General features: G+C 33.2%; 1 protein-coding gene across 1 annotated transcript; it reads left to right on the forward strand.

Moving 5' to 3' along the window:
- Positions 1-3135: 3135 nt before the first annotated feature.
- On the forward strand, positions 3136-7129 carry LOC107871140 (peroxidase P7). Its single transcript, NM_001324997.1, is given in 4 exon segments — positions 3136-3423; positions 4410-4601; positions 5222-5387; positions 6451-7129. Coding segments are annotated over 4 exon segments (975 nt in total). The 5' UTR covers positions 3136-3201; the 3' UTR covers positions 6846-7129.
- Positions 7130-11320: the final 4191 nt, after the last annotated feature.

Genomic DNA, 11320 nt, shown 5'->3' on the forward strand with positions numbered 1-11320 from the left:
GAATAAAAATTAATTTTATGTTCAATTGGCTAATGGATGATATATAAATATATTTAATAATCTTAAATATAATATATATGGATTTTATATATTATTAAAAAATTTCGATACGGTATGCGGTATTTCGATATTTATTGCATAAATATCAAATATCGTACAAAATATCAAAATAATTTAAAACTCTTACCAAATACCATATCAAACACCATAATATTCATACCGAGATATAAAAATTTTTTATTTTCATATGATATTCGGTATATACCATACCATACCATGCCTATCCCTAATCTTCTGGACCAAAGATTCTTCTACAAATTCCAGGTAGACTGTTGAATCACCTTACCATGCAAATTAAACAAATCAAAGAATCTACTTTAATTTACGTGATATAATCGATGTAACAAAAGTCTTCTTTAAGTTGTTCCTTTATTCCCCATTTCCCCTTTACAAGTATCTTTCGTCTTCACCAAATCATAAGATTATTGTGTTTATTTGGGTCCCCCTTCCTTGACAAATTACATATTTTATCTTGTACTTTTCATACAGTTAAAGATAAATACTTGGATCTGGTATATATTATTCAATTTTACCATTTAATATTATGAAGGAATCAATCAACTTTCAACTTCTTCACCTAACAGTTTATGTCTTGCACACTGACAGCTTCAATAATTTTTGGAAAAAGTTAACAGTTTATGTCTTGCACACTGACAGCTTCAATAATTTTTGGAAAAAGTAATGTCATGTGTGATATATTTACCTAGTTTTTGTGTTACGAAATCAATTCCAATTAGATGATGCTAATTACTTCCTACGGTTTATTTTACTTGGTCTTTATTGAATTAGTACAATTTTTTAAAAAATATTTATTAAAAGTTTATTTTACTAAATTAATCTTATCAATTATGCTTTAAAATTCTAAATTTGACTATAACAATACTTTGTATAATCATTTAACGGTTGGAGTATTATTAAAAGAAAATGATAAACTTTTCTTAATTTCATAAATTGGACAAGTAAATTAAAATAAGTAATTTTAACAAGAAGGAAAAATAAAATGAAATAAAACGAAGGAAATATGATATATGTTCTAAAATAAGTATAGCAGAAGAATTCCTATATTTACCTTGGCACTATAAATTAATAAAACTGTCTTCCTTATAATTTTGTAAGAGGAATGTAAAGGATAGCTAATATGGGATGAAGGAAGTGATTATGTAAGTAATAAATAAGTAACTAGTCGTTTGATACACCGGATAAGAAAAATAATTTTAGGATAAATTTTAGAATTATCTTTATCTCATATTTGGTATGAGATATAATTAATCTCGAGACTATTTTATTTTACTTTGTACTATATAAAATGATAAAATTACTATCCCATACAAAAATTAGTATAAAATAATACATGAGATATCTAAACTCATGCAATATCTTGATCAAACTTTTCACGTCTTTACCATATTCTTCTTGTTCAATGATTCTTCTATAAATTCCAACTAGAAGTATAATTACCTTTACCATGCAAATTAGACAAGTCAATGAATCTACTTTACGTGATATATAATCCATGTCACAAAAAGTCCACTTTGTTCCTTTTTCCCCTTTTAAGTGTCTTTGGTCTTCACCAAATCATAAGATTATTGTGTTTATTTGGGTCCCCCTTCCTTGACAAATTACATATTTAATTCCCAAAATGTCAAAAATTATAGAATCTCCTGTACTTTTCATACAGTTATAAGGTAAGATCGAAATGTGGTATATATTATTCAATTTTACCATTTAATTATGGAGGAATCAATCAACTTTCAACTTCACCTAACAGTTTATGTCTTGCACACTGACAGCTTCAATAATTTTAAAGTTGACTTACCACAGCACTTGGTAGCTCGAATGTCCATATCAAGTATATATATGATATAGGAAATCGTTAAAATAAGCTGATTAATGTAGTTGATATAAACAACATCGATTTCGGACAAACATTGGTGTTACGTTTTGGATAAAAGTGATCGATGTAACTAATAAGAATAATAGTAACAAATAATAAGTAGTTAATATGTTTCGTAGAAATGGTGTTGATAAACAATGAAAATAAAATGAAGAGACGATTAAAAGTCATGTTTCAGGAGGAATATTTTAGGTGATTACAAAATACATTAGAGATAAAATATAGTCAAATGCTTGGTCACACATTGGTGCTAATTAACTTAAAACTTTCGGCTGATTTAATTTATATAAATACTTTTCTTGTCAACACAACATATAGATAAGCAAAAAATGCACATGTATAAGTTTAGTTTGATCAATTTATAAACTTAGTGAAAAACCATATTACAACATCTGAAATAAGTAAATAATAACTCGCTATCCACTTAAATCTCATTAATATATCTAAATGCTTTTACACCAATCGATAAAATATATTTAGATTTTAGGTTATATCCACAAATAATATAATGATATAGATTTTTACGGCATTAGTACAATCATACCTGTTATAGCACGTCACTTATGATTTATTACATATCACTACCAATTTACTTGCAATTATAAGTGATATAATTATAATTAATGCATTGAACTTGAATTCATATAGTACTATCTAACTAACTGCTCTATTGTTAATGCATTGAACTTGAATTTTCATATAGTAGTACCAACTAGGATAGAGTTATCAACTGGAAATGGAAACGATCGTACTATAAGGAGTATATCCTCAGAAATGGATCCTGCAATGCACAATGACTTTAAATTTAATCAGATCCCAACACCGATAACGGACACCGGTTTGCAAACCCGACTTCATCCGTTCATTTTTACTTGTCATGTTTCGCTTCACCAAAGTCAAATTGACTAATTTTTGAAGCTAAATTAAATTAGATTAATTAATTTAATATTTTAAATTTTAAATTTAGATGTTCTAAAATTATATGATAAATGGTATAACTATTTATATGATAAATAGTATAACTATTGGTATGCTTGCTTTAAATATTCTTTCAAACTTGGAATGCCATGCAAATTTGGTCTTCATATTAGGTAGCCTGCCCAAAGCAATTACCTTGATGGAACTCTCTAAAATTGTCTACACAATTTCCCTATAAATACTTGGACACTTCACAATAACTTGTGCTCAACACACACTTTATTCTTCTCTTTTTTATACTTTCCACTCTGAGTTAGTCAACTTTTGTGATGGCTTTTTCAAAAAATAATACTCCGATAGTTTTTTTATTTTTGGTTGTTGTGAACTTACTAATTGTAAGTTCATCAGCTCAACTTTCAACTAATTTCTACTCAAAATCATGTCCTAAACTTTTTCAAACAGTGAAATCAACAGTGCAATCAGCTATTAACAGGGAAACCCGAATGGGGGCTTCTCTGCTTCGCCTTTTCTTCCATGATTGCTTCGTCAATGTAAAGATATTCTTACCATCTTTGTTTTATTTCCTATGTCTTCATCATTTCATCGTGTTATAGTCCCTCCGTTTTGACTGTTTAAGATCGTTTATGCATTAATATAGTAAGGTTATTTGTTGTCGTCAGAAAAAAAAAAAAATAGCTTTCCCAGTCACATAGTACTCCCTCCTTTTTTATTTAACACTCTCCTTAAGAAAATATTTATTAGAGGTTTATTTTATAAAATTAGTCTTATTAATTATTTTTTGAAAATATAAATTTGAGTAAATATATTTTATTTAATCATTTAATGTCGAGGATAGTATTAAAAAAAATAATAAAATACTCTTAATTTTATCAAAAAAAATAATTAAATAAAAATAAATATTTTTATAAATATAGCAAACTAATATGAAATAGAAATAGAAGAAGGAATATTTTTTAACTATTTGTCTTTTAGCATGCATTAATTACAAGGTGACAGGCTTGCTGTGGTATGAAGTGAAGTGTGGTCAGTTGTACTACTCTTTATATAGACCAAATCTTAAGTATGCTTGGCTAAACTTTTCACACAGACATACACCTCAATTGGTCACATGAAACATTCATTTCCTATATAGTAGTATTAATTATATGTACCTACCAAAATATCCCTCCATCCATTTTTATAATTTGTCTACTGTATTGAAAATAAATATTCATTTTTACTTATTTAGTTTAGAAAATTAAGGAATAATTTCTCACTTAATTTCTAGTTGTTCTTATTATTAAATATAGTCATTTTTTAAAGTATTGAGTTTATTATATTTGAATAGTGATATAGTGGAGTTGTCATTCTATCATTCTATTTATTACTCCTTAAAAGTCTGTCAGTACTACAGAAGTAAAATGGATGGAGGGAGTAATTTTGATTAGCCAGCTAGCCCCCACCCCTTTGTTTTGGTTGTCTAAATTATTGGTTTTCAATTATAACTTGATTTGTCACTGTTTAATTTCTCTTTCAGGGATGTGATGGATCACTGCTCCTTGATGACACATCAAGCTTCACTGGAGAGAAGAGGGCTGCACCAAATGTGAATTCTGTTAGAGGATTTGAAGTCATTGACAATATCAAATCTGCTGTAGAAAAAGCATGCCCTGGTGTTGTTTCTTGTGCTGATATTTTGGCCATTACTGCTAGGGACTCTGTTGTCATTGTAAGTCCTTAGTTATGTATAGTTCTAGGGAGTGTCAAAATGGACGAATTGAGCTGAATTTGGACGAGTCAAAATAGATAGAGTTAGTAAATGATCAAGTCATCGACCCGCACAAAAGTTACTTGAGCTCATATGGGGTGGGGTCAAAATGAGTTAATGACTCATAGCCCAACCTGCTCAACTCTTACCATGCTTTAGTTTCTTGGTTTGTTTTCTTATGATTTGTTTAGTTAATTATTTGTTTCATTATTATGGTTATTTATAACATACAACAACAATATCATATCTAGTATATTTTCACAAGTCGCACATGGGGCTGTTGTGAGTGTACACAAATCTTACCCCTACCTTTGTAAATAGAGTAGATATTTCCGATAGACTCTTGACTCAGAATGATTATATATAACACATCAAACAAAAAAAGTATCTTTTTAAGAATATTTGAAAAAGTTTCTCTTGGATCAATTTGGATTACATATAAGCTCATCTAAAAGCCGAGCTGAATTGGATGGGTCAAAATGGGTGAATAATTAACTTGCCCATATTCAAGTAAAAATTGGAATAATCATATTTTTATGAACTAACTTTACTGTATTTTTGTGACTTATGTATTGTTGCAGCTTGGAGGGCCAAATTGGAATGTAAAATTGGGCAGAAGAGATGCCAGGACAGCAAGCCAAGGTGCTGCCAATAGCAGCATTCCTCCTCCTACTTCTAACCTTAATCAACTCATCTCTAGTTTTAGTGCTGTTGGCCTTTCAACTACAGACATGGTTGCCTTATCAGGTTTGTTCTTTTCCCTATAATTCCCCTGCCTTTTCTTATTTTGTTCTTTTCCCTATAATTCCCCTGCCTTTTCTTATTTATAAAGACGGACGTGTTTGAATCAACTTGTGTGTACGTTCGTTATTTCATCTGTACTACCTTCCATAAGTATATATATTATATTGCATAACTCTGTATAACAAGACTTAGACGTTTCTTTTTTGTTGGTATAACGTTTCTTTAACTAAAATCCACTTATTCGACTAATCTGAATTCATGTCATGTAAGACCATAAGGGGAAAGTACTTCATAACACGAAAATCACCATTACATAATCTCAAACTCGAAAATTTCAGTTAAGAAGAAAAATTTCAACCTGCTATCTATCTCACCATATTCCTCATGAGTGCCTTTAAACAAAGTTCTTCTTATGGATAAGCTAGTACATTTAAGTTCCGACCTGGTTATTATATGTACGATTTAGCTTATCCATAAGGAGTTGGGGTGAACAATCTTGAGTAATATGAGTGGTTATTTACTAATTATAGCTCTAATCTCTTTTGGTAGAAACCAGCTATGATTAGTAAAGAATGTTCATCTTAGATCAAACAGGTTGGAAATCGCATAAGAACCTAAGTTTTGTTTTTTTCACTAAATATACCTAGCTTGGGGTGGGCATAAATCACCAAAAACCAATTATCGAACTCAAGGCATAGCTATGTATGCTGAAGAGTGGTTACGTGAGTATCCTTTGGAGAAAAATTATACTATGCATGTGGATCAAATGTTACTTTTCATACATATATACTAAACCTTGAAAGTACTCGTGAACACCCTTATCAAAATTTTAACTTTGCCACTGATCGAACTAAATCGAGATTTATCATATCGAAGTTTGATTACCGTACCGAACCAAACTTTGTAAGTTTGGTATTTGATATCTACTCTCAATTACCGATTATCAAATATTTGAAAGTATCGAATCGAATACCAAACTTCTACCCTTAAATATTCCCCACCCTCCAAAAACAGAGGAACTACATACTACTAAAAATTTAATTGTGGCTGCATTTGTGTCTCACAGGTGCTCACACAATTGGACAAGCAAGGTGCACATCATTCAGGGCACGTATATACAATGAGACCAACAACATAGACTCATCATTTGCAACAACAAGGCAAAGAAATTGTCCAAGAAACTCAGGTTCAGGTGACAACAACTTAGCACCACTTGATCTCCAAACACCTACAAAATTCGACAACAATTATTTCAAGAACTTAGTGAGCAAAAGAGGTCTGTTACATTCTGATCAACAATTGTTCAATGGTGGATCAGCTGATTCGATCGTTACGTCTTACAGTAACAATCCTAGTAGTTTCAGCTCTGATTTTGTTACTGCTATGATCAAGATGGGTGACAATCGTCCACTTACTGGATCTAATGGAGAAATTAGGAAGAATTGTCGTACGAGAAATTAGATGGAAAGAGAGGGATTCAAATCCTCGATAAACAAAAGTCTACATAGCAATTCCAATGCTACCCCTTAAACAACTCGGATTGAATTTTGATTAGTATTGTTTGTGTGTGCAAGTGTGAAAAATGTCTATTAAGACGTTATTTTTACTTTTCTTTAAAGTTTTCTTGCTTAATATCAAGGTTCAATGTGTGTTACCTTGTTGAATTTCAAAGCACCTGTTTTCTTTATTCTAGAGTATGGCACTGTATTTGTATCATCATTGGAATATCATGAATAACTTAAACACCCTTTTTGTTAGTCAAATATTACTGCAAATCTTTTACTATTATATTAAGGAAGCTAAAGCAGACACCTCTTCGTTGACGTAACTACTTCCGATCGAATTACTATATTATTCCTAATTAATTATTATAAGTCATTTATGTTGGGTTCAAGTTGAATGTGAATGAAAAATGGAGGGAATTAATGGAGAGAAAGTGAAATCACACCTAAAATAAAAGTGTGCTCACAATAAGGAAAGTCTACTAAATCTCCCACCTTGGTGGGAGAAAGAAACTTTCATATGTTCTCTTATTAAGAAACAAAACTCCACATGTATAGTGAGGCAAGAACCAAGAGGTGCCTCGCTCCATCGTTGTCGCTCGGCTTAGGCTTAGGCTTATTTGAAACTTGGTAAAACAAGTGATTCAAAAAATCCAAGGAAAAATAAAAAATTATTTTTTCCTCGATGCACGAGCATGCAGTGCAGTAACACTGAAATGCTGCCTCGGAAGACACGCAACCCTTCGAGGGTACGGCACACTGTTTTGAAAAAGAGGTGACTGTTCAGAAAAGACACAATATTTCGAATGAACAGATATGATTGTTCCAAAGGGACACACCTTTCCAATGAACCATTGCTTCCTTTTGTAAGAGACACTTGATGGCTATAAATACCTGCATTTTTTCTACAGGTAGTAACGAAAATTTCAAAATTATAAACACAAATCTACTTTCAAAAAACTCATTGTGATCAAGCTGCTGTTGAGTGTGTTCGACGAATTCGATAGTTTGAGGTACCGCTACTGTCGAATTGTGAACCATTTTATCCTGGAAGAATAAATTCCACAACCTTGGGTACTTGAGGGAAATTAATTCCTTAAGGACACTTCGTGAATTCGGAGGACTTGGTTCTTATTCTGTTTCATCTTATTTCTTAAAACAAATAACACACTTCTTTGATAGTTCAAATTGAACTTGTGTTGAAGGTGTTGAAAAAACTTCATAAATGTTCTTGATATAATCTTGAACTTGTGTTGAAGTGAGTTTTGTAAACATACAGATTGTGTACCCGAAACAACAATCTTAAGGAATTAAATTTCATAATCTGTAGTGTTTGATTTCTGGAGATTAAAGCTTTATGCTTTCTACTCTGTTTGAACTTAACAAGTGATTTGAAGAAATAAAAACGTCATTACAAGTTAAAGCTCATTCTGTTAACGATTGAAAGCCATAAAAACTTCATCATTAAATGTAATATCCCGAAAATTCAAACCTATGTTAGAGTTATGTTTCAAGTTCATGCAAAGTATACTATAATTATTTTGTAGTTTTTTTATTGAGTTTGATGTATCTTGAGACCTCAAATAACCCCCAGCTATTAGACGAATCAAAATATCCCTTACTGATTGAGTTTTCAGAAAGAATGTTTCTATAGTCAACTTCAAATGAGCATATCTTTTATTCTACTCAGAATTTTCTAGCTCAAGGCCCACCAGATGATATAAAATTGAATTAGCTTTCCAACGATACCAATTTCGCCTAAATCCGATACTCCGGTGAGAAGTTATGACACTTTTAGAGAAAAATAGTAGCCTAACGCGATAGGGCCGCGTCACGGAGATGGCCAAAATCACGTTCGTCCTTTTTCAGTGGGCCATCGCGATAACGCCGCGTCGCGCCAAGGGGAATTTTCACGTTTAGTGAGTCACCGCGATGGCTCCGCATTGCACCAAGGTTTCAGTTCGAAATTGTCCTTTTCTAGTGGCTCAACCCGATTTCACCGCGTCGCGCCGCTGGGTAAATTCGGGATGGTCCCTTTTCCAATGAGCCGTTGTGATTTCCCCGCGTCTCGTCGATGGTCAAAATTGGGATTTCCAATTTCGCGATTTTAAATTTTAAGGACCGTTTGGTCATTTTCCAAAGCCCCAAATCCGACCAAAACACGTAATTAACATCCTAAAGTGGCATTTTGTGCCCCATTATTCATAAATCCTCTTCAAAAAATTTATTATTTTTCAAGAACAAAACCCCAGCCTTTAAGATTCAAGATAGAAAAATCCCAAGAACTCTCACGAATTCATCAACCCAGGTATGTTTGGTGTTCATCTATGGGCTCCTTTCACCTATGGAGTTCAAAAATCCAATTCTAAATTCAATGTTGGGATCTTTACAAGTTTTGATGATTTTAATTGTGATTTTAACCATGACATCCCATGAATTGTAATTCTACACCATGTTTACATGCAATTATTGTTGATATCGAATCCCACACATTTGAACAATGCTGTTTGCTAATTTAAATCATATTTAGTGATGTCGATGTTGAAATCATGCTATTTCTACAAGATTTAAACTATTCCCATGCTTAGTTTGAACTATGAATATCATGTATTTTATGAAATGCCTACAAGAATGATTTTTTCATAAATGCTTTCATATTAGCCGTAGCAGTGGTGAGTCCTCATATTTCGAGGAAAAACTATATTTATTTTCATACTTTCAGTTCAGTAGTTAGATGGAGTTAGTTGGGGCCTGTCCCATCAACTCTTATTCAGCCAGTTTAGAAGCTTTTAGACACTTTAGACAGTCAGTAGTTTTATCATTATTTTATCAGTTTAAGACAGTTGTTTTCCCAAATTTATGATATAGAAATGTTTTAGTATTTAAAATCTTATGGCTTATCAGTTATTCTTCCGCATGTATTATTGTATTATTCAATGCTCACAACAGGTACCAGCACATGGGTTAGCTTATGGTCCCTCGGGACTGTAAGCACTGTGTGACGCCCAGGGTGTACTCTCGGGGCATTACAAACTTGGTATCAGAGCCTAAGATTTTAAAATATCCTAGGAAGTCTGAAAGTCGTGTCAAGTAGAGTCTTGTGCATGGGTATGAAGCGCGCCACACTTATGGGCAAGAGACTATGAAGCGTTTTAGGAAAAGTTTCCTTTTTTTAGTGTTCATGTTGTGTGACTGAGCGTGGGATCATGTTAAAATCTATGTCTAATCTATTCTTCCTTCTGTTTACAGAACATGCCTCCCATAAAAACAAATGAAAGAAGAAACGTAAACCAGCCAACACCTCCGCCCGTTCAGGAAGACCCCTTGAATGAGCATGTTTCTCATGCAGAGCTCAGAGATGCATTTAATACTCTAGCTCAATCTATAGCAGCACAGAATGTTCAACTATCCACTATTTTGGCCAACCCAGTGGCCAATACTACCGCAGCTAGGATTCAGGACTTTACCTGAATGAATCCTCCTCTATTTTTGGGATCCAAATCTGAAGTGGATCCGCAGAAATTCTTAGACATGGTATAGAAGGTAACAAATATTTTAGGGTGAATGCTAGTGAGAGTGATGAGTTGGTTGCTTACCAGCTGCAGGATGTAGCCCATACCTGGTTTAAACAGTAGAAATGTGATAGAGATGCAAATGCAGGGTCTGTAGAGTGGGAGGAGTTTGCTACAACCTTCTTAATAGATTCTTCCCATTGAAGCTGAGGAAAGCTAAGGTGTTAGAGTTCATCAACCTGAAGCAGGGAAACATGAGTGTGAAAGAGTATTCCCTCAAGTTTAATCAGCTAGCTAGGTATACTCTTCATGTGGTAGCTGATAGCAGGCCTAAGATGAGCAAGTTTGTGTCTGAGGTGTCTGACAGTATGGTCAAAGAGTGTAGGAATGCAATGTACATAAAGGATATTGACCTATCTAGGCTTATGGTCCGTGCTCAATAAATTGAGGAGCAAAAGACTAAGGAGAGAGAGAGAGAGAGAGAACAAAAGGGCTAGAACGGGTAGCTTTAATTTCACTCAACCGAAGTCAGAGAGTGGCAATCGTCCTCAATTTTATCACAAATCTTCAGTCCTAGCTCCATCTTCAGCTAGTGCCCTAGTAACCAAATTCAGAAATGATAATCGGGATAAGGCGCTAGGCTCTAATTCCCAAGGCAATGTTAACAATGGTCGTACAAATCCTCTTTGCTAGAAATATGGTAGAAACCATCAGGGTGAGTGTAAAGCTGACAATAATGTATGCTTTGGGTGTGGCAAGCCAATCCATCAGATTCAAAAATATCGGGTAGTTGTTAAAAAAGGTAGGGATTTGCGCTAATCCCATCAGTCATTAGTTCCAGTCGGCCACCCAACTCAGCAAGGTGCTGCTTTTAGTGCTACCAGTGGTCAGCGTCCAAATAGTTTGTATGCCCTTCAGTCCC

This window comes from Capsicum annuum, chromosome 5 (assembly GCF_002878395.1).
Source record: "Capsicum annuum cultivar UCD-10X-F1 chromosome 5, UCD10Xv1.1, whole genome shotgun sequence".
Taxonomy (NCBI): Eukaryota; Viridiplantae; Streptophyta; class Magnoliopsida; order Solanales; family Solanaceae; genus Capsicum; species Capsicum annuum.